At 35.6% G+C, this 25,428-nt stretch overlaps 1 protein-coding gene across 1 annotated transcript in view; it reads right to left on the reverse strand.

The window, feature by feature from the left end:
• Nucleotides 1-2,381: 2,381 nt before the first annotated feature.
• Xirp2 (xin actin binding repeat containing 2) overlaps nucleotides 2,382-25,428 on the reverse strand; it is a 266,584-nt gene continuing 243,537 nt past the window's right edge. Inside the window, exons 5-9 of the mRNA XM_042694208.1 lie at nucleotides 16,154-16,240; nucleotides 15,753-15,825; nucleotides 14,515-14,648; nucleotides 4,556-13,907; nucleotides 2,382-2,476 (exon numbers count right to left, since the gene is read on the reverse strand). Of these exons, the coding sequence (XP_042550142.1) occupies nucleotides 2,382-2,476; nucleotides 4,556-13,907; nucleotides 14,515-14,648; nucleotides 15,753-15,825; nucleotides 16,154-16,240 (9,741 nt within the window). The remainder of the gene's footprint in view (nucleotides 2,477-4,555; nucleotides 13,908-14,514; nucleotides 14,649-15,752; nucleotides 15,826-16,153; nucleotides 16,241-25,428) is intronic.

Raw genomic sequence — 25,428 nt, forward strand, 5'->3', positions numbered from 1 at the left:
GAGCTGAGAGCCAGAGCCCAGGCCCAGAGTTCAGGCCTCACCAAAAAAGAAAAAAAAAGGAAAGGAAAAAAAGCTCAATGACAGTGCCTACACCTTGAGTTCAAGCCCCAGGACTGGCACACACAGGTGAGCAAACACACCCACCCACACAATAGATAAGGCTAAAGCAGTTGTATTTATGATGGAGCACATAAAAGAGGCTTCTGGAGTGGCCAGAAAACTGTATTTCTTGACTTTAGTAGTAGTTGCAAAATACTCATTTTATAATAATTCTACGAGTGTGGTTTTGTTTTGTTTTTGGTACAATAGGTATGCTTCTTGAAATACCAGTCAGTGAATATATGCTTTTTGGCTCCTCATTACATGTCAGTCTTTACTAGATATTGGGAAGATAAGCACTAACACAATGATGGGAGCAAATCTAAGTATGTTTGATTTAGTGAAGGGATGCTGCAGAAAATAGGGGAAGGAGACTGTGCCTATCCAAGGGGTTGAATCAGGCTTCATGGCTTATATGGTCTCCTCTGATGTCTGAAGAATGAGTGGACATTGGCCTGGTCTAGAGCTGAAGAGTGGTGAGAACAAATCCTACAATCAGAAAAACAACATTGGAGCCAGCTAGATGTGAAATAGAAAACTGATGGTTTGGGGAAAGAAAAATGTATTTATTCTGCTAGAAAATTAACATGTAAATAAGCTGTAATAGGAATGAAAGAGGTATTAGAAATAAGCAGGGATCATATCCTGAATTGGATTGCTTCTCAATTCACTCTTTAATATTACTTTTTATTAGACATGGAAAGCTATTACATATTTTAAACACAGATGTGACCTCAAGATTGCATTCTAGAGAAATAGTTTTGTGACGATGTGGATGTCACCATTGGGAAAGGTTGTTGGTATTGGTGGTAAGAAATACTGGAAAGACCACTTATGTAGAATGTAGAGTTATTCTACACGGAAGATAATGTGCTTGAAGAATAGCTAGACTGTGAGGATGGAGAAATATGCACAGCTGGAGAAGTAATTATGAGTCCTATAATTACAGGATTTGGTGATGGCTTGAATGTAGAAAATGAAGAAGAGAAGTGAATCAAAGATTACATAATGTGTTAGTCACTCAGTTAATATTAATGTCACTTACTGATACAGTTGTGTAGAGACTTACACTGTCAGAGAAGCAACTTCGGTAGAGAGAAGATGAATCATATTAAGTTTGTCATACTGGGATAGAATAATATGTGGAAAAATATGCTAGCCCAAAATTATAAACATTTGATGCACAGAGGAGAAATCTGGCTAGAAGTATAGATTTCAGAGTCCTTACAGCATGAATTATAATTTATGTCATGGGAATGGATAGGATTCAATAGAAAGAATAGAATAGGAACTGTAAGAAGAATAAATTCCCATAACAGGATTCTGGAGAAGTCTAACATGTTGTTACAAAGAGAGTCACCCACACAGGTACTTTAGACAGAAAACTCAGAAATAAGAAAAAAAATTATCCTGTGCTGTCATGGAAACCAAGGGAAAAGGATGTCACAATGAAGGATGTTTGACAGTGTCAATTAAAATCAGGAAAGCCAGAATCTGAGAGATTCACATTAGATTCAGCAAATAACTCCCATTTTAGCATCTCAACTTACAGTCATACTGAGTGTCACATTAGTTTAAATGCATTTTCTTCAAGAGATTTGGAAAATGTGTGCATTTGGAACTGTGTTGACAGGGTACTTCCATTGTTTCAGAGAATAAAAAGGTTCCTCTGATGCTCTAAATTTTTTTTTTAATTTATATGTACTTTAGTTTTAATATGGGAAAACTCTAACTTTTCAGTGGCTACGTATTCAAGATTTTACTAGAAACACAGCTAGGTCTATTCAGTTAGAGACACGTTCATCTTTTTCTTTATTCTTGCAGATCAATGGAAACTGAGTAAGGATAGAAAGACCCTATCCTACAAAGCAAAAATACTTATTATCTGCTCTGAACAGAAAATTATTACCAATTCCTTCTCTAGAGTTCAGACTTTAGACTAAAATGCTAACTTGAAAATACTGGATTCCACCATAATTTTGAAGTTTTCTTAGCCATGTAATTTTTATGTTTAAATAAAGGGTACCTCTTGATTTGATTAGAAAAGCAAACTTCCAAAAGGAGAAATGGTCTAGCTAACCCAAGTGATAAAAACAGAGCATGAGCAAATCCCTTTGTGCAGTGGTATTAACTGGTGATAGCAGCTTAATCTGGAAAATACTGCATCTCCCTAGAGATATCATATTGTGTGTACATTGAAAGATCTTTGAATATTTGTTCCACGGGGCACAAAATATTTTTACCTCAGTTTACTGTTGCAATGGTGGCATCGAAAGCAGGACTTATGAAAACTCTGCTTGTCTGCTACTAGGCACTCCATTGGATAAACTGTCTTTTGACAAAGTATACATATTTCCTTGTCTTGGAGAGGCAGTTTCTAAAAATAAAAATTTACAAAAGCTTGTATGTATTATATATATATATATATGATATATGACATATATATCTATCCTCAATTACAATGTTAAAGACATGAAAAAACAAATATTTTAATTGGCCATGCAAATGAAGTGGAAAACCCTAAGACAATTATCTTCATGCTGCTTTTCTGAATGAAGACGATGTTGTCATTAGTTTGGAGGATCTGGTACAATGATCAAAATTAGTGTAATGTGTCAAATGTGTCTAAACATTAAAATTTCATTTTAAGTAATTATATATAAGCAAAATATCCTCATTAGCATTTAATGTAATATCTCTATCTATCTATCTATCTATCTATCTATCTATCTATCTATCTATCTATCTATCTATCTATCTCTATATATAAAACTCAGCCATGGAGAACCCTGAGAAAAAAACCTTATCATTTTAAGAAACTGAGCTTTCCATACATATACAGATTTATTTATAACTTGTTCCAACATTTTCATTGTTTTGAAGCATTCTGGATAAATCTTTCTAAAGTACATAGGTATTTTTTAAGCCAAGGTCATTTTACATTTGTTTTATTAGTTTCTTATCAACTTAGATTTGTGATACCAATACTTTCTAACTATATATAATGGAACTGGAATATGTGAAAATTTTCAGGGGCCTTTTTCTCAATCTAAATGGCTTTAGATTTTAGTCTTTGGGGTCTCACATCTGCTTTTCATAGTCGTCGTATAATCCATCCCTTCTTTGTTCATGTAAATGTTAATCTCTGTAAATAATAGTTGTAACATGACTAACCAGTACTTGTGTTGTGGTTTACCACTGACACAGAAAGATGACTTAATATTCCTTTTGATCCTTATAGTTATCATGTGAGAATAATTAAGTTTTTGCACTAGTTACCTGTAAGAGCAAACATACTTATAGTCCTTTATAAAACATGAGTATACTTTAGTGTCTTAGATACTCAGTCTAGAGTAGTGAGAGTAATTTCTTGATTATTTGGTTCTAAGGGGAACAAATTCTTATATTTAACATTATTTCATTTTATTTTCTATGTTTTTAAGTGATGTTAGCAGAAAATGAACATTTGAAATTAATTAGACAGCATTGCTTAATTATATCAGAAGTAGTCTATTAATAAACCATAGTAACCCAATAAACTAGATACTTGTGTTACAAATAAGAGAGAGGCATAATTATGAATTTCAGCAGTTCTTTTTTAAGCTTACTATTCTTACAACGTGTCTGATAGAATGGGCTATATTAAGGATGCACATTAATTATGTCAAATGCATCTATCATGAAGTTATTAGTTGTAAAAAGCAGAGAAATACAACAAAATCAGCTCTATTTTCATGTTAAAAGTCCATGTCATGAGATTATATGATTTAATTTTCACATTTTTGGACCTAATCTAGTTTCAATATGTATTTTTTATGTTCATATGTAAGGTCAAATTAGTTGTAACTTAATTTATTTTTAGGAAGGTAAAAAAAATCAGTTAGGAAACCACACATATGACATCAGAGAAAGATAAACTTCATATAAATGAATACCGGTGAAATATATAAAATATCTACTCCAAGTCTACACTTATACCAGAAAAAAAAAATCGTAAACATGTGAGCCCTTTCTTGGATTACTAAGTTGTATTAAATTTAGTGTAGAAACCAATTAAATATGCCATTAAAATTAATCAATATTAGGCCAAAGAATTATCACCTAATATTGTCCTAAACAAATAAGTGAAATAATAATGCTCTGTAATCTAAGATACATATGTATATGGTAGTGTAATTACTAATACTATCACAACAACTATTTACGTATCTACTATGTAATGCAAAGCCTCATTTACCTTGACAAATATAGGTTTTAATAATCTATTTGATAGGTTTTATTATTCTCACACAATGCCATTGGAAAGAAAGCAGACTGAAGAAGGTATTAGTGTACAGGGGAGATCATTAGTTTTAGGATACCATACGTGGTTATTTCCACACACTGTTAGTTGCAAACCATGCAGCGAATGCTGTAAGTGGGTTAATCGCCCTTCCCACTCTTCAGGCTCCTTTACCACTTATAAAGGCAGACTCCTGGAAAGTGCTCCTCATCTCCGTTGTGGATACATCTGATGCTTTATATCCCAGGCTTTCAAAAACCCTCCCACTTTCCTGCCAAGTCTCTTGAAAATCCCTCCTGCGTTCTTTAGGTGAATCAGCGATATCTAAGATGTGGCCAGCGATAACATCTTCATAGGTTGGAGGAGCGTGCTTGAAGTCGAGGGCTGACTTGCCAGCCTCTGACCTGAGCGATGAGGACGCTGTCATTGAGCCCACAGTTTGGCTCTCAAACGCCTGAATGCCTGAGAAGCGTTCGCTCACAGACCTCGTGTCAGAGCAAACCCTGGGCTGCTGCACAGAAACTGTTTCTTGCCGTTCCCTAGGCTGTTTGTAAGCAAAGCCTGCAAAATGATGGTTTCGTAGAGATTCAAATTCGTCCTTACAGAATGCACGGCCCTCTTGTTGTCTGTTATGGTGTGCGTCTCCATTGGCATAGACTCTCTTCTCTGATTTTGCTTCAAAAACTGGGCCGTTCTCAAATTCCCTGAACCATCTGTCCATTTCATTTTCATGCCCCTTGACGAAGTTCTCGGCCCTTTGAACCGTTCGATTGGCAGCTTCATATCTCTGGGTGTGTTCCGACAGGCGAGGCCCCTCGACCCTGCGGATGATTTCCACCGCGTCGTAGCTCTGGCTATCAGGCATGAGGCTGTCCCCGGCATTGACTCCATCCTTGTGAACATACATCTCCCTTTGCTGTACTCTCCTCACTTCCTCCTGAGCTCCCACAGATTCTCTGAAGGATCCACTGCCCACAGGATTTACATGTACAGGTATAGTGATTGTAGGTGGAGAGTCCCCACCTCGCTTCTCAATCTTAATTTGACGACGCAGAGTTGCAGGAGACATGACAATTTCAGACCTCTTCTCTACAATTGGAACTGGGGTCACTGGAGGACCTGGGATGGTCCCCCTGGATAACTTTGCGGTGGTGTCTTTGAGTTTGACAAGTTGTTCAGAGCGACTCCGGGGTGGAGAAGGGGAGGTGTTTGCTCTTTGAGTTCCAGGTGTTTGCACCATGGATCCTCTTGGGGAGGGTTCAGGACAGCTTTCCTTTTTAGAGGCTTGAGAAAGCTCTTCCTTGGAGGATGTTTCTGGTCTTCGAGTGGATTCAATCGTTATGAAAGTGGGTGATGGTGGGGGAGTTTTTAAAGAGGGAGGAGAAATCTTGCTGTTTTCTAGCTTCCTTTCCTGATGTTTTTGTACATGATCTTGAGCAATTGCTTCATGATGCGTTTCTACTTGATGGTGAGCTATTTTTTCTTCTATGATTTTATGTTCTTTCTGTTTCCTGTTTATATTAGAGTTGGCATTAACACTCAGCACTTTGAATGATGTGTCATTAAGGCTAGTAGGCTTATGCCTTCTTGTTTCCTGCTTTCCTGATTTGGAGGCCATCATGGCAGACTGAATTATATCTTCACAGGACACAAGCCTGTCTTCTGCTTGGGTTTTAATATACATTATTTCTTCTTTGATTTTTTCTAAATTATTCTCCATGGACATCTGAATCCCATGGTCTCTTCTTTCTTCACTTATCAGCCAGGAGGGAATAATATTTAACAGTGTCTGAAAGGTTTTAAGACTGTTTTTATTTGGTTCTGCTTCAAACTGTTTTATTCTTGACAAGACCTCTTGTATTTCTTCACGTTTTCTCAAGAATTCCAGTATATTTATGGCAGCTTTTCCATCTTCCTGCTGGGATTCTTTCACAGAGGAAAATGAAGATTTGTTCTGTGTAATCTCTTGCTTTGAATCTTTAGTCTCAGAAAAGACTTGTTTCTGTGGTGTGTCCTTGCCTCTGACACATTTTGTTTCCTGAAGTGTATTATACGGCGTGGACAATTTGTTATGTTCAGCTGTACTTTCAGAAGTCTGCATTTGTGTTTGCTGAAAATTCCTAGTCTGTGACTCAATATCAGTCATTTGTTGTTGTACTACCTTTGGTTCTGACTTTTTCTTCAAACATATTTGTTGTCTTTCATCTATTAATCTCTGTTCATTTAGACTCATCATTGATAGTACCTGATTATTTTCTTTATCCCCTGGAAGCTTCTCTCTCACAGATTGCCTAAATTCACTTGTCATCTCAGCAGTTTTCTGGAGGTTGCTGTCATGACATTTCTCTGCATATTTTGTAGGCACTGATACTGTCATTCTTTTTTCTTTCTTAGGTAGTTGACGATATTTTTCAGCCACAGACTCATTTTTGTATTCTGCGCTTGTTTGAGTTTTCTTAGTTTCCTGATGCAGTTGTTTGGTAGTGGTCTGAGCCTCAACTTCAGATTGTTTTATGCAACTTCCAAAGCTGTGGTCTGTTTCATTCAATGGAGTTGGAAGTTTAATGGTTTTGACTTTGAAACTTGGAGAAACTGCCTTGCATTGGGACAAGTGGAACTCTTTCTGATACTTCTCCTGTTGTGTTTGCTGTGCCCAGTGTTCTTGTTGAACCTGGTTAATTTCACAAGCTGAATTCAATTGTACAATATCCCTTGAGCTCTGTAGAACTTCCTTTTTCATATTACTTTTATCTTTGGAGGCTGCTAGGACATCCTGGAGCTTCTTGGTAGCAGCTGTCACTGCTGAAGTCATGGAGTGCTGGCTGTCAGAACGTATGTCTAGAACTGCAGCATTGCTTTGGGAATCTGGGTTGAATTTGACCATAGGAAGCTCTGCATCCATTCTGGCTAGAGAGTCCTCTTTGTTTGTTGTTTTTATCCGCATTTCCTTCTCCAACTCAGATACACTTTGATTTTGGCTTTCTGCTTTGACAATGTTGTAATGAGAATTCTCCTGTCTCTGCTTTTCAAGCTCATTCCTTTGTTGTTTGTATTTTTCTTCTGCAATCATTAAAGGTGTCTTAAATTTTCTCACATAAGGCTTTGGACTTTGTTGTTCTGAACTTGATGGAAATGAGTGGGATTTTATGAGAGGTGCTGCCTCTTTTCCTTTGACGACTGAAGATGTTAGAACTGACTGTGAGAGAGGCTTGACAGAGTCAATAGATAGTTGTTTTCTTTCATCAAGACTCTTTCTGAGTACCTCCTGATTTGTCTCTCTGTGTTCCCAGCCAGTTGCCATCATTGTTTGTTTCTGATTCTCTGAGAGAGTAGTTTTGCTTTGCATATCAGATAGAGAACTTTCTGACTCAACTTTTGAGGAAAGATAGTTCATTTTTTCTTCAAGTTGCTTCGGTAGTTTGGGTTTGGGCAATGTGGGTGGTGGTGATTTTTTTCTGGTGATTTTAGCCTGAGAATGAGTTTGCTGAGATCTTGAGGCTTCTTCTGGGGAATATCGATGCATGAATGCTTCACTCTGCTTTTCTGGAACAGAGGTGGAAAGAGGATGTGCTGATTGAGATGGAGCGAGAGAAGGGGGAGGGGGAGGAAGCATGGATATACATTCGCTTTCGGATTTCTCACCTACTGGTGGAGGAGGAGGAAGAGGCAGGCCAGGGAAACTTTCAAAGTCAGTTCTTATCTTCTCGGTGGATGATGAGGGAGGAAACTCATTTCTTTCATGCAACAGCATTAAAGGAGGTGGAGGAGGAAGAGGAAATTCAATTTCAGATGATGCATTGGAAGGTGGAGGAGGAGGTGGAGATGGAGGTGGAAGTGAGCCCTCACTTTCTTTTACATTATTTTCAAGGTTAAGGTTGATTGGATTAAAAGACCTTTCCATTGCCATTTTTAACTCTTTGGAAGTATTTGTCTTCATTAAAAAGTCCTGGCTTTCCAGATGGACATCGGTTTTGTATTCTTTGTCAGTTACCTTGAATTTATTGTAATGTTTCCTGCCGGTTTTCACTTCTGTTACATTTGATATGTCTTGATCTACAGGCAAAGGTCGAAGGTTCATGTTATTTTTCTTTGTATCTGCATTAGAATATTGATTTTCTCGCTTGAAGAGAGTGTGGTTCTGAAAGTCCCTTGTTACCTCATATTTTTCTCCAGCTGGCTGGTTGACTGGATGCTGGCTGGGACTGCATGTGAAGTTTTGATTCTCTATCGATAATTTAGCATTTGTGGTATTTTTAGGAGCCCTTGAATGGGAAGCCTCAGTCTTTTGATGGTTATTCTTCATTTTGCAGTTTTGAATGTGTTGTGTTCCAAGTGTTTTATCAATACACTGGGTGGAGTTATAGATACCATCTTTTTTGAGGTTTCTCATAGTCTCTGTTTCCATAGCCTTTTGATTTCTCTTCCTTGGCATAGATGAGGTTAATTGTTTGTTCATTTGCTCATTGTTAAGTTGCTGTTCGGTGGTGGTCTCAGTCCAGACACCTATTTCATCATCTCTTTCCAACACATTTGCCATAGCTTTGTATTGTGAATTACCTATTCTTCTAAGGCTTTTCTCAAGAGCATCATTGTTCTGTTCACGATCTATGACTATCTTTACAGCACCTTTTGGGGCACTTGGAATAGTAATGTCAGTTCTTCCTTTCGTTAAAATCCCATGACCAGTGTTGCCTGTAGTTTCTTTGGCAATGTCTCCTTTTGCTTGCCACACAGTTGCTGGTTCCAATAGTCCTGGCCTTGGCTGAAAAACACTTTTTTGGTCCCTCTGTTTAGCCATCTGATGAGTCTTTGTGTTCTCCCTTTCTGAGAACCCTACCATTCCAGTTTGGACATTCTTTTTCATTATACCTTCTTTATTTACCTCTTTGAAAGCTCTGTGTGCTTCTTGCAAAGACTTTAATGATATTTCAAGATCATCTCGAATAATCTCCCTTTTCAGGATTTCTGTCTTGGTATTTGTAGCCTTTTCAAGGCACTCAATAGTTTGCTCAATGTCTGGAGGGTTGACATTGGACTGTCGATTCGATTCCTTCCATCTGTCACTTGATTCTTTGAGTGACTTCAGTGTGGCCATCATGTCACCTTTTATAATTTCTTCAGTTTTAGCCACTGATTTTTGATTTATAGCCTGGTTGAGGGAATTCAGGGTTGATTTCAGATCACCTTTTATAATTTCTTCTTTGGGTATCAGATCAGATGTACTCTGAGGCTCTGTCATAAAAACTTTAACTGTATTCTGGACATCTCCGGGGATGATGTCAGTTTCATTAACAGTTCGTTCAACCTGAGGCTGCCTTTTCTTTAGTAACAGTTTTGTCCCCTCAACATCACCAGCGATTATTCCATCCTCTTCTTCCAGCTTCCTAGTTGTTAATGCTTCATCTGAACCTGTCTGGAGTTGTTTGAGATAATCCAAAGCTCCTGTTTCTATGCATGTTGTGAAAAATTGAACATTTCCTCTCTCAGAAGTGTCAATTTTAGCCCTTTCAGAGACTTTGCTATTTGATGCAGAGGAGAATAAATGGTGAATAGTATGTTTCACATCACCTCCTATTACTTCTTCACGCTTGATTGTGTCATTAGGATTTTCATGCAGAAGACAATAGATTGTCATGTTAATATCTCCTCTTTCATCTTCCTGAATTATAATCCCTTTCTTTGCTGACTTTTCCTCTGAGAACAGGTTTTTTATTGCCTGTTGTACATCACCTCTCACTATCTCTTCCTTTTCAGCATGAAATTTTGTTGATGTATTTAATAATTGTGATTTGGTCAAGTTAACATTTCCTTTCTCCTCTTCACTAACCAATATCTTATTTTTTATATAGTCTCTTTGGGAAAGTAAATTCATGACTATGTTTCTGAGATCAACTCTGATGACCTCTTCTTTCTGTATCTCAGGAGATGTTTGGTTCATTAGCTTGTATTTTGCCATTCGGACATCCCCAACTTCATCAGCTTCTATGATAATCCCAGGAGACTCAATAACTTTTTGAGAGTAAAGATCTGCTAGTGTTTCCTTAATGCTTTTGCCAATAATCTCTACCCTTTCAATCCGATTTTCACTGAAGGCATGCATAGGTGTGGTTTCAAATAGCCAAGTAGTTGTCTTCACATCAGAAAGGGGAATTTCTTCCTTGGTCAATGTTGTGGTGTTTTCATCTGTTTCCTTAATAGAATCCAAAGTTTGGTTTTCAAAAAGCCACACTGCCTGCTTCACATCACCCTTCTGCATTTCTTCCTGGGTGACTGTCTTGACATTTTTGTATTCTGACCCTTCTCCTCTCAGCTCCTCCATAGTGTGGGTTTCGAATAACCAGGTGGATGTTTTAACACTGCCGTTTTGTATTTCATTGACACTTACTGTTCTTATATAATTATTCTGACCACCATTTTCAGACTCAAAGAATCGTTTGCTTGACTTCACATTGCCACCTTGAATATTATCAACAGTGGGTACAATATTGTGTGATTCTTCTGAAATCTGATCCAATGGCTGGGTTTCAAATCTGTATCTGACAGAACTAACATCTCCTTTCTGAATATCCTCTTGTGTGACTGACTTAATAACATACACATTTCCTGATTCATTAATTGAGTCTAGAGGCTTTGTTTCAAAAAGCCACCTTGTTCTCCGAACATCTCCATGAATTACTTCTTCTTTTTTCACAGTTGTCACTTCATGATAACAGCCTTCTTGATCCTGAATAGCATACAGAGGCTGGGTTTCAAATAGCATTCTGTAATTTTTTACATCACCCTTTATTGCTTCATCAGTGATTGTTTTCTTGGTGCTGATATAGTCAGATTCTTTTTTAATCTCATCTAAAGAATAAGTCTCAAAAATAAAGCATCCCTTTCTCACATCTCCACCTTGTATGTCTGTCACTGTCTTAACCAGTCCATCACCTTCTTGACTTTCTTTGATCAAATCAAGAGGTTGGTTTTCAAACAGCCACCTACAATTTAAAACATTGCCTTTCTGAATATCTTCAGATTTTAGAGTTTTGATTTGTTTCAGAACTTCTGCTGAACTAGAACTGATGGAGTCTAAAGACTGATTTTCAAATTTATACGTCATGCTGGAGACATCCCCAGCTTGGATATCCATTTCCGGAGGCTTGATTTCCTTCCCTTCCTCTCCTTGTATGCTGTCCAAATTTTCTGTTTCAAAAAGAAGACATGCTGTACGAACATCGCCACCATGAACATCTTCCTGTTTCACAGTTTGCAATTTTGCAGTTGTTTCAGAGTCATTTTTTATGGTGTCAAGTGGCTTAGTTTCGAAGAGCCAAGTACAAGTTTTGACATCTCCCTTATGAATTTCCTCTCGGTCAGTCATTAATGAAACCTTTTCGTAAAGAGATTCCATTGGCTGGGTTTCGAAAAGCCATTTACAGGTCTTGACATCACCTTTGACAATATCTATAGCTTGCTCAGATTTGCTGTCTGTTTCTTCTATGTTATTAAAATATTTAATTGAATCAAGAGGTTGGGTTTCAAACAACCATTTAGCAGATTTCACATTTCCTGCCTGCATTTCTTGGGCAGATATTCCTCTAATTATCTGAAACTTATGAAGACTTTCATCAAACTGGTCAATGGGCCTTGTTTCAAAAAGCCATCTGCAACTTCTCACATCACCTCGTAGGATTTCTTCTTGTTGGACTGTCTTTACTTGATGATATTGTCCAAGATGATCTTGAATAGCATACAGTGGTGTCGTCTCAAAGAGAGATTTATTCCATTCCACAGAACCTTGTGTGACTCCTTCCACTTCTATTTTATGTGATGCATCAACTTTAACTAAGTTGTTCGATTCAAAGATGTGTGTATATTTCCTGACATCTCCTCTGTCAACTTCTTCAAGTTTCACTGTATGTGTGTACTCTTTTTTATTTTCTCTGATCTCTTCCAGCGGTTGGGTCTCAAAAATCCATTTTTGATGCCTAACATCTCCTCTTTCTTCTTCAGAGGCAGTGATTTTTTGAAGCTTCCCTACATCAGCACTGTCTTTTATAGCCTCTATTGGCAGTGTTTCAAATAGGTGCTTGGTGGTTTGTACATCACCCCCTACTATCTCTTCAGGTGATACAGGCTCTGCCTCAGAAACTTCTTTTAGAATGTCTAATGGCTGTGTTTCAAACATCCAGCACTTTTGGGACACATCTGTACCTATTATTTTTTCTTTTTCAGTGATGACCTCTTCTGACTCTTCTTTGATTTTCTCCAAAGGTTGAGTTTCAAATAACCACTTTGCCTTACTCACTCCACCTTTGACATTTTCTTCCATAGATATTCCCCGGACAACTTTAATTTCTGTGATCTCCTTGTTAATTGTGTCAAGGGGCTGTGTCTCAAACATCCAACGTGCTGTTCTTACATCGCCCTTTTCAATATCTTCTCTGTGAACGGTTTTAATCTCTAGCATTTGACCAAAATCATCTCTAAGAACATATAATGGTTGGGTCTCAAAACATTTGATACTTCTCTTAACATTCCCTTTAATTTCTTTGAGCTCAGACCTGAGTTGCAATAAGTTAACCTCATCTACGGAATGAAGCTGTCCAAGTTGATCCAGTTGTTTTGTCTCAAACATATATCTGACGGTCTTAACATCTCCTCCCACTATGTCCTTAGTAACCATTGATGTACCTTCTTCTTGACTTTGATGCATTTTATTCATTGAATCCAAGGGCTTTGTTTCAAACATCCACCGGGCTGTGCGGACATCACCTTTGGCTAGCTCAGGAATTTTCTTAGCATTTACTTCAGTGACAGAAGAAGGGATGCTCAGTGTATCTATGGGCTGTGTTTCAAACATCCATGTAGTGTACTTCACATCACTGCCAGCAATGATTTCGTGGTCAGCAGTATTGTTGGAAACATTACCTGGCTCTGGAGAATGATTGTGGATAGAATCTAGTGGCTGATTCTCAAAGATCCATCTTATGGACTGCACCTCCCCTTTCAGAATTTCATTCCACTCCAAGTATTCTCTATCTGAATTCAGATCTTTCTGAGATTTGTCATTTGTGTTTTCAAAAGCATACCGGGCTTGCTGCACATCTGCTGTGGCTGAGTTCCCCGACTCCATTTGGCTAGATACAATTTCAGAAACCTCACTGATATAAGCTTTCTCTAAGTTTTTTCTTAACTCTGGATGGATGTGTTTATATAAACGATTCAATTCATACAATTTTCTTTGTTTGGAATATAAATCTTTGGGGATTGGTAGTTTGCTTGGAAGGCTGGGGAATTCAGGGGACTGGGAAAATGCTGTCACATCTATTGGAGTTTGAAGTGTATCAGGTGGGGGAGGAGGAAATTCTTCCATTTTTCTTGAAAGTGTGGCGTTAACTTGTGCAGACTTTGAGGAAGAAACACCACATTCACTGTATGTTGAAGCTGATGTTTCCTTCACCTGGCTACTTGATGTGTAAGAAGCAGAAGACGTGCCCACAGCTGATGATGGTTTAAAAGTTGCTTCATGTTCACTTTTGATCTTTAGGGAAAAGAAAACCAAAGTTTTAAAGATGAGTACAGTGGCACAAGCACCTAGGTGCTACCCTCACACAAACAGGACCACTGTGATATCTTCATTGGAGAAACAGGTAAAACACTGAATCAAAATACATAAAGGCACTCTTTCCTGCTTTTACTATAATCCATGCAGATACAGTCTAATGCAGCAGTGCTCAGTACTTTAATATTTCCCTCCTTACTGAATGTACCATGCACTGATCTACAGGGAAATAGTAAAATCTTGAAGTTCTTTTGAGGGTTTTTTCATTATATTTGGAATTTAAAACAGAATGGAATAAGAATCTGACATTTAAAGCTGACTTAATTACTTTATCTACTGTTAGTTATAGACGTTAGAGCATACATCTTTTTTTCTTTCCTCATTTGATGAATTGAAAAAGCTTTTACTCTGCTTGTTTTCTCATGTAGATCAATATCTTCCTTATGGAACAGAAAAAGTGTTAGTTTTTCTTGTTGGAGAAAATGTCTCAAGATTCAGTAACTTTTAATTTTTATACATTAAAGTCTGATTGTCCACTTAATTTGATTTTAAACTTAATGTTTTCTATGTTGAGAAATTACTTTACCTTAATCTGCTTGGCTGGGGATGTTGTCTCTGTGTCAGCATAGAGGACCTTACCCTGGGCAGATTTTTCAAATTGCTCTTTTAAGAGCTTAGTTGAAACCTTAGGAATCTCTTCATCCTCGGGTGTGTCAATCACTATAAACGTAAGAGGACAAGAGGTATTATAATATGAAAAAAAGTTTTTTGACAAAAAAACAGTTCTAATAGAAGCAGGTAAAAACATAGATTAAATGATACATGAGACTAAGAGATATATATATATATATATATATATATATATATATATATATATATATAATTTAGGATTATAACAAGAAAAATTAAGAAGGGAAGAAAAGGAAGAAAAATGTTGATAGGTATCTGTGGATGGAGATATTTGCTAAAATTTATACTTCTAGGCTCTGGAAAAAATCTATTGCAACAACGAGATGTACAAGATGTTATATCGAAAAATGAACTTTACAACTTCGGTGCAGAGGGGGGGAGAGATGGGAAGGGATGGGAAGGGGAAACAAAGAAGGAGGCAACAATGCTTGTTAAGAAATGTGCTCATTACCTTGCTCATGTAATTGGAACCCCTCTGTATGGTATTTTCACAATAAAAAAATAATGAAAGTAAAAAAAATATTAAAAAATACTTAAAAGAAAAGAATAATAGATAGCCTACTTTCTTTGGCAGTAGGATCAAGTAAACAATAATTAATTCAAGTAATATTTTGTGATTAAAACTTTCCTTTTATCTCTTTAGGATAGCAAAACTCTTTCTCCTACAAGACAACTTTTCCCTGATCTATGAAATTTTGTTGAAATTTTCATAAAGCCTAAGCTCCTATCTGTAAGTTGGTAAACTGCCCTTAATATTGCTTAAATATATTATTAACTTAATACAATCTGGATAAGTATAAGTATAAAATCTGGATAAGTCTAGGAGTTTGAAAAGCACCAAGTTAATTCTATATCATTAGGGCAAAATGGAACTTACAAGTGGTTACTTCATCACTTTTTGGTCATTGGGCTGAATACATCATAGGCTAACAGATAACAGATGGCCTTGAAACCACTTCAGCTCTTACCATGGGCAAGATCTAACTATGTGCAGGAAAATGTTCTTGTACCCCTTTGGGACCATAAATCATAAGCCCTAAATTTACTCAGTAGGGAGAATTGAACTGCAGAAGTGCTCAGTCCAAACTCAAACAGGAGACAGATATATCAGAGACAATAATCCCAGACACTTACCTGTCTCTTGAACATATTGCTGGAATTGAGAAGTTTTGTTTATCTTCTCAGCATGCTTTTCAAGATGGGAGACCTTGTGCATAAAGATATTTTTTTCAGATGACAAACATTTGAGCAATGCAAATAATATTCTTCATTTTACAGTAATTTTCATCTAAGACTTTACACTGAGATAAGCTAGTTAAGTTTTTATCATTGATTTGAATTCAGCAGCTAAAGTATTAACAGAAACCATATGAATGGCACCAAAAGTACAATAATACTTCTAGGATTTGTTTTAATTTTAAAATAAATCTAACTCAAAAGTAGGGAGTCAATAAAAGCGAATCTTCACAATACATTTAGGACCTCTATACAGTTCTGGAAATGATTTGGGAAGGATTATTTTCTTAAATAGTTACCATTTCTGTTTTGAGAACATCAGTTCCATGTCCTTTGGAAGTTTCTTGTTCATTTCTTTTCATATCTTGACTGCGAAGCATTACCTCCTGAAAATAATGAAGCAAACAAATAAAGCAATAGCAGAGGAGATGTGGGCAGTCTAAAATTCAGGTTACAACTCATTACATTGATGACTGAATTTTTCTCTATAGAATAATTTTTTAGATCTAATGTATGACGTACATACTTCCAATGTTGTTAGATTATGTTTTTTGCCATATAGCTTGTGTTAAAGAAAAGCTTATTTAATAAAAATCCACTTAATGAATGAGGAATGAATGAATGAAAATGGTGATTTCCTTCAATCAATTCCATTACAACTTCCATTTTGTTATAAGCAAATTTTCAAACAAAACATGGATGGAATGATGAACAAAATACTTTATTTCCTTAAAAAAAGTATAAAATTATATTTACATGTCCTATACTTTTAAATTTAAAGAATCAGATTTTATATTCCAAGACTCCTAATCAAGTTTTATTGAAGGGAACCATTAGTACTGTGATGGAAGGAATAATCATAAATGAAGATATCAGACAGAAAAAATACATAGGTACAAATGACAACTTATACTGGTGAAAAATCTTTCCTTCTATAAGGATGTAATGAGATTATTCTATGTCTTTCATAGTCACACGCAGAGAAATAGAAAGTACAAGTTAAGTAGACTGTGAAATATCCAAAGACAGAGAAATCCTGACCAGACCAGAATATTTCTTATGATGCACACCATCACTTCTGAAACATGTCTCTCTGCAAGCCTACCTGCCTGCTGTAGACTACTGACTTGCTTTATTTGACTCACACAATGATATGGTTTTAGATTTGTTAACACTACAGAAAATGGTGTTTTCCCCCCCCCCTCCATTTGTAATCTGAAGATCTGAAAACACTGAGTTTACATTCTAGTTGGCTAAATACTACTTGGCTAAGATAAAACAGTGACCAGTCTTTTCATTTAGGGAACACACTTTTCAAGCCAACAGCACTATCATTTCCCAACATTCAACACCATATTGGCAAAAACAAACAAACTTTCTGATATCCATAGCAATTTAACTTTCTGCCACCTGTCACCAATTGGCATACTGAAGGACTAGAGTTAAGTGACATGAATGTATATATGAAGAAAAAGAAGCGTGGGTCTGTAGGCGTAGCACAGTGGATACGCTTTTGTGTAGTATCCACAAAGCTCTGAGCTTAATTTCTAGAGCTGTATTAAAATGTAAAACATTCGGATATTTGGAGTTTATAAAATGGTTACATACTTCAAGTTTTATAATTTTGGAGAGGCAAAAATTTGTAGTGTGAGGCTGGGAAGGTGGCTCAGTGGTAGAGTGCTTGCCTTACATACATGAGGCCCTGGGTTCGATTCCGCAGCACCACATAAGCAGAAACAGTCAGAAGTGGCTCTGTGGCTCAAGTGGTAGAGCACTAGCCTTGAGCTGAAGATCTGAGGGACAGTGGCCAGGCCCAGAGTTCAGGCCCCATGACCGATAAAAAAAAAATGTAATGTGTATCTATTGAAGTGGAAAAAAAAATTCTGTGCTTCCTATGGATATAAATATACTTTCCTAGAAAGGTTTCTAAATTACTTCTCTGTAGATTAAAATAAAATATTTACAAAGAACTAATCTCATTAGTGTGACCTTAATTTGAAAATATTGTTTTCCCTTCATTACTACTTTATGCTTTTAAGGTCATAAAATGAAGTCTTTATTATGTGTCCATCAATGTTATGTATAATTCTTTCTTTATATGCATGCTTATGTAAAATAAGTTATTAAAATAAATACAAACAAAAAAATAAATATACTATCCTCACAGGAGATCATACACAAGCAGTACAAATGTACATATATTTTGTTTATAGTTTGAAGTTTCTACTTAAGCATTATATGCTATTACCAAAAGGAAATGCAATTGCTACTTTCATTTACGAAGTTAGTATTAATGATGGGGCTAGGAAGGAGGCTCAGTGGTAGAGCGCTTGCCTTGTATACATGAGGCACTGGGTTCGAAATTCCTCAGCACCACATAAGCAGAAAAAGCCAGAAGTGGCGCTGTGGCTCAAGTGGTAGCCTTGAGCTAAAGAGCTGAGGGACAGCACCCAAGCCTAGAGTTCAGGCCCCACAATCGCAAAAAAAAAAAGTTAGTATTAATGAATCAATTTTACTGCCCCATGGTTGCAATAATTGATTTAACATTCGCCTTAAAATATTGTAAGATTTTGTTTCTGTTATTTATTCTGTTTCCAATTTGTCAGCAAGTTTCATTTGGATTTCCAATCTGAATTTATTCCTAACTTTTGGTGTCAATATAGAGTATAGGATTTTGAAAAGGTTAGATCATTACAATACTCTCAATACTCAACTTCACAAATAAGATATAATAAAGAATTCTAGTCAGAACATTGCACATAAAGCTACAGGAAGTGATTCATGAAATTGGTTGTTGCAAATTATATCTAATGTAGACCAGGCTGCAGGAGATAAAATGTTGTTTTGTTCACAGGTGGATTACTAGTAGCCAGGAATAAGGGATGAGTACTAACTGCTTTCCATACATTGTAATCTTGGAGAAATCATTAACTCACACTTAAACTTGGTGTTTTGTTTTGTTTTACTTTTTTATCTCATGTAGGCATATTAAAAAAAGATAATTTTATGTTCTGATTTGAGATCAAAGAAAGAAATTACTGTATAATTGCAGAACAATATTATGGTGTTTACATGGCTTGCATCAATCTGATGTCAGTTCATATATTAGGCTAAGATATTATAATGTATCTCTTGCTGATTTACACATCTAAGGACATTTTTCAGGACAGAAAATAGCTCATATTTTCACTATCCAATTTGTGTCTGTATTACCATTACAGAAAAAGACATTGTAAATTTTTACCAATAAAATTCAAACTTATTCCAATGTAAGAGTGAGAAAAATAAAAATACTTAATAAATTTGCTTCAGTCTTATTGTGACTGAGGCATACTCAATAGAAACATGTATAAGTATACTCAATAAGTAAACATGTATAAGTATACTCAATAGAAACATGTATAAGGAAAGAGGCAGAATAGTAGATACCTGTTTCACTGGAGTGGAAGAAATAGAAGTTCATGCTCAGAAATTCAACTATTTTACCCATAATTAATCTCATTCTTACTAAAACTGCAAAGTTAGGATATATTAATATTAATGTCATCTTTATCAAGCAAACATAAAATGCAACACATTCTAGTTATTCTGGAAAAAATGTTGATGGGTTTAATGACTGAAGGAATAATCAGTTCTTTGCTTTAAGTGAGGAGCATAAAAATATGAGGTTGATACATTGTCTTTATCTTGATTTGCATATATTTAAATGAAAATATTTTCTTTTGCTTTAAGTTTTCTCTAGTTTTAAAATTACATTCTGAAAGTTGTAATATCCAATTTGACCTTCTTTTGTTTTGTGCTTCCGTTTCTCACATTCACTATACTCCTGAAGGCTTGTCTCAAGCATTATTTTGCTCCTGGGGCCATTCCTGAGTTTTCTTTATAGGGCTAATATTCTGATTTTTCTCCCCTTTCCTATGACTGTCAATACACATGTCTAGTACTTTCCTATCACATTGAAAAATATCTATCATCTATCAGTTGTCTATCTAAATACCTACTAATATGTCATAGTTATAAATTATACCTATATTCATTATTATAAAGAGGCTCAGTTTAGTTTGATATGCCCTGAACAAAAGAGATGTGGATGGAGGATCATGAATTATTGAAGATTTTTGCATATTTTCCTGAGAGATATGTCATTCAGTTAACTTCATTTCTTTGTTTATTAAAATAGGCTTTTGTCATAATTTACCACAGAGATCCAATATCATTTTTAATGTAAGATTATGTACAAAACACTTTGTTTTCATATGGGAGATTTCTGACTAAAGCAATGACAGACAGCTTCAGCTTCTAGAGCTCTGACTATCTTCTTCCTCTCTAAGATTCTAGAACCAAAGAGCTAAAGTCCAAAAGAAGAGTCACAAAAATAATATATAAACGTTGAGCTCTCAACTGGGTCATCAAACATATTAGTTATATAAATAATACCATTCATTTGACAAACACAAAATGCAGCCTACATAAAAATGCTTAATTTGCAATAAATAAGAAACGCTTCCTAGAAGGTTTTATGTAGAAACATGTTAAAGATATATGTATACATAATATTTCAACTCAACCTAGATGAAAGAACCTTAAAATCAAAGAGAAACTAGGATATAAATAAGTATAAAAGTACATTAGAAGAAGCTAGAGTTATAAAAGCAGTAAAATTCAGCATAAATAGTTTGAAAAGGAAATGAAAATATATAGAAAATGATAGCCAGAGGAAGGAGGCTTCTTACGTTAATTAACAGAAACCAAGATAGGAAAATAGAGTAATTCTTCCCACCTCTTAGCAATAGATAATTGATTTCTACGTCTGGAATATGCTATTTAAAGCTATTTAAATATCCCCTGAGCCACTGCCTTCTTTACCCCAGAACTTCTGACCCACTGAAGGTCTCATATATTAGATCTAAACTATTTCAGAAGTTTCTTAATTTATCTTCTTCTATCCAGCCAGAACCTCCTTTATATCAATTCTTAGAGTCACAATAATCTTTCTTCAAGGCATATCCATTCATCTTACTCCTTTGTTCAAATTTCTTCAATGGTTCTTGATGGCCAGAGAATAAGGGATGGATTCTTTAACATGGCATATCATTTCCTCTATTATCTGTCCTCTGCCTACACCTCCGCCTTCATGCCTCCATTATTCTTCATTATATTCATAAATATATCATGTTCTTTTACCTGTTGCATAAGTTGTACTTTTGCCTAGAAAATATTCTTATATGAATGAAAAATTATTTCAAGTCCCAGATGAAGCAGTCTCCACCTTCAGATGAACCTCTTACCATCCTTCACCCAGCCGAAAGTTTATCACAACTTTCCTATTTCCCTGCGAGCCTTCTTAATGTTTTCTACCACAGCATCTATCACATTGCATTTGTAATTACTTGTTATTTGTCTGTCGTTCTGATAGAGTGAGCTCCTTGAGGGTAAAACAATGTCATATTCATCATTGAATTCTTTGTGCCTGCCAGAGTATTTAATGATTATCAACTGAATGAAACTAAAAAAAATAAAAGAGATAGGTCAGCCTTCCTGGGTTTCACTTTGCTCATTTTCCTCGAGAAGATAAAGTATATCTTCTGTATGTATGCTTCTTTTTGAAAAACAACAACAGAACAAAAGCAAAGTTGAAATCTGTGTCAGAAGGTTATTCTGGAATGAAATAATAATATGTTAAAACTGGGAAAATTATTGCTAATTTTATGTTTATTATCATTACCAATTTATTGCAAACTAGTTTGTGTCACATATGTTCCTAATGGTTCAGGAATCAGTAGTCAACAATGCACAAATATCAACAGTGAATCACAGTAATTTGAGGCTGCATCAATGAAATTTACCAGAGAATAAAATTACATTAAATGATTGTTTTTCCAATTGACCACAAACCAGGCCACACTGAAGCCACCAGCACAACCATGTTCATTTCAGCCTTGTTCACCATTAGCCAAGATATGGAATCAACCCAGATGCCCTTCAGTTGACAAATGGATCAAGAAAATGTGGTATATACACATAATGAAATTCTATGTTTCCATCAGAAAGAATGATATTGCCCCCTTAGTAAAGAAATGAAAAAAATTTGGAAAAATATATTATGTGCAATAAGCCACACCCAAAGAAAGGCAAGTTGCATGGTTTCCCTCATTTGTAATGCTTAGAATATGCCTATAAATCTACAAGTAAATCCAATGGTTAGTGAAAGGCAAAATATTACATTTGGACATGATAAATTAAACAGGACTCTAAACATTCATACAGTGAGAATAAAGGAGGATATTTTTAGGAGAGGATGACAAGGGCTCAATGATTACATGTATATAATCATGTAGAATGATGCTTATTGAAATGACTCCAATAAATGAAAATAAGAGGTTTTTTAATTTTACCTTTTGTGGGTTTGTTTTTCTTCTGTTCTTCCCCTTTAGTCACTGTGTTTCATTTCTGTGCCATTTGTCTTGTATATAAGTTTATTTGATATGGGGAGGGGAAAGGGAAGCACAGAAATAGTGGGCAAAAGGTAAACTAATTCAGCTGTGATACTCACTATACACTATGTTGAAAATGAAGTATGTAACTTGGAGAAAGAGGATTGGGAGGAAAAAAACTGCAAGAAAATGAGGAAAGGGGTGACACTGTTCAAAAAGAAATGTACTCAATACCTGACTTCTGTAACTGTAACCCTTCTGTATATCACCTTTACAAAAAATTTTAAAAATGCATTGTAGAATTAAGCTCAGATTTTCATCATTAAAAGAAAATCTCCATACATACAGATTTCTCCATCAGAGAAGTAATGAATCTGAGGAGTTTACTACAGAGAGAGAATTGCATTATTATGAATACCCCAGCCCCATTCTGATGTTGTAGGCAATGAAGTAGCCTCAGCTCATTGCTCATTCCTAAATAAAGTAGATGGACAACTCATTCTTTGCTATTTCTGGGTAGATCACTTAAAAGAGAACGATAAATAATAATCCCAGGAAAAGGCTGTTAGAAGATGTAATCCTACTTCTTGTTATGTGATGCTGTGTCTTATTAAGAAGCTAAAAAGGCTGGCGTATTTCAAACATATCTTTACCACACTCTAGTTCTAAAGAAAGAAACTTTAGTGCCTCTTCCTTTTGTTAGGCCGTGTATTTTTCCAGTATTTTCTAGCACCATAATTTGTTTGTAATTATGCAAATTAATCATTAACTGAAGAATAGACAAGCTTGATTCAATCCAGTCATTTCCAAAGATTCATGAGGATAGGTTTATTTTGAGAAATATGGAAGAAGCAGAAAGAGCTAATAATAACCTCTGATGTCAAATACAGACAGAAAACACCATTTTCATAAAAGTAACTGTGCAAAAAATTGTTTTGCAGATTTCATGTTTTACAAACATAATGATTCTACAATGTTGTTTCTTTTGTTGTTTTTTTTTCCTTGCTTCTCACAAAATACCAAAATCTAAGAATGGATACTTATTTGAATTGCAACTTAATTATAAAAAAATTTAAATACAATATGTTTCACTGATATGTAAGAAAGTTTATACCTTAGAATTATGTCCAATGTGATTTACCAAAGATCGAGCTTTTTTAGTATGAGACTCTGCATAGAAAAATGAGAGGGAAAAGCATTTCTTCTACTTCACCTCGTACTAAATGCCTACTTCCTCTTATAAAGTATATAAGCCTTCATTATGATACAAAAATGATTTCACCTCTTTATTAACATCAAGTACTTTTTAGATCACTGTTCAAGAGCTGAGGGGCTGCTGTACTGTCATGGTATGCCTTTGGGTAAAGAATTCAGGTGTCCCTACCCCAGCAACTCAGCCCTGTGATGAGAACACACCACTCCTTTATTTCTACAGCAATCCCAGTTCATATTACTATAAAGAAGTGAAAGATATTAATGTAAATACACTTTTCTAAATGAAACTGAAAATGTGTTCTATAAGAACAAATAGGTCTGTAGAAACAGCAGGCCCATGGTTCCATTATGAAAAAGAGGAGCTCTTGTAGAGGAAACATTGCTCCTATAAATTCTATTTGGGAGAATGAATGAGATGAATTGCAGAAAGAAAAGCAGTAAATTTAGGATTTTTTGGCAACTCAATCCTATTTAGGTATATTTGCATCATCCACTGAAGCCTTGATTTCCTACAGTCAGGTCCAGGTTATCTTCCATTTCAATATTTTGAAACCTCTGGGAAGTGCCAGGAAGATTAGTTCAATTAATTATTTTTTCAAAACATCAAAGGAATTGACTCTGAATGAATGTAGTCAATATACAGGCTATATTAATTTACCCAGGGGATGGCGCTTCCACAAAAGACTGTCTGTGTCTGCACAGTATGGGTAGGAATGAATTTGCCCTTTATAATAACTTACTGGAATAGTTTGTAGTGTTTGTTCTCCCAGGGGAGAGAGGAGACAAACCCTCTATTCAATGCCACGATAACACATATACCACAGGTTCTGTAACCAGGACTGAAAATGGCAGTATATAAAAATGGCAAATTGCAAGAAACTATGACTGAGACATTCCAGTTACACTTCAGAAGACAGTTAGCAATTACCATCAACTTCATTGGGGGAACAATAGAGGTTACCAGTTATTGTATAACTGTTAAAAGTAATGTGATTGATGTTAGCAGACCCTGGAAGACAGTCTATATTTTAGCGACACATCTTCCAAGGTATTGTTTTATTTATGTCAACATCTGAATGATGATGGACATTGTTTATTAAGTTAATTATGTTTTTCAATTATAATTAACTACAACGCTCTGTCTTTCACAAAATAATATCAATGTTATACAAATATCAACAGTACGTAGCCAACAGACATTAACTGTAGAGGTTGTATAATTCTATGAAGATAAAGTTCTAAAAAGTTTTCAATATTGAATATGATCTCTTTTTTAAGTAATTATTGGAATAGCATCCTAACAAAATAAAGAATTTTTTAAATTTACTTTTGTTTTCTTCTAATTATTCAGTTGGATATTTTAACATGTCTTTAACTTATAGCATTCTATTATTTAGTTTATTTTTAGTATTATAACATATCATTTATATGCACAAAAGCACTATTCCAGTTATATGGCGAGAGAACAGAAGACACTGAGTGAAAGGAAATGTACTCATTACCTGACTCACGTAACTGTAATCCCTCTGTACATCATCTCTATAGCAATAAAGTAAATTAATAATGAAAACCACTATTCCAATATGGTTTCTTTTGAATAAAAATGTTGATTGAATTTGGAGTATCTACAAATTAGCTGTTGGTCTGATTGATACTGATTTTCACCACAGTCCCTTAAGGCCCTGTCTTCATTGTGTTCTCCACAAATGTCCTCTATTCTTTGGCTGCAATAAATATGAACACAGGAGCAGAAAGACCTATCTTTGTAAAGAGGGTGTGAATGTATCAGGGATAGGCAGAAGACAAGTTTTAGATTAGAAATGAAAAGGTGAGTGGTCATTTCAAACAATGAATCTTGGGTACCCAAAGTCGGTTCTTACTGGAATCACTGGGAGAACTAAACAATCATTCTGATCATTCTCCAG

The sequence above is a fragment of the Dipodomys spectabilis genome, unplaced genomic scaffold (assembly GCF_019054845.1).
Source record: "Dipodomys spectabilis isolate Male_0828 unplaced genomic scaffold, ASM1905484v1 ptg000174l, whole genome shotgun sequence".
Lineage (NCBI taxonomy): Eukaryota > Metazoa > Chordata > Mammalia > Rodentia > Heteromyidae > Dipodomys > Dipodomys spectabilis.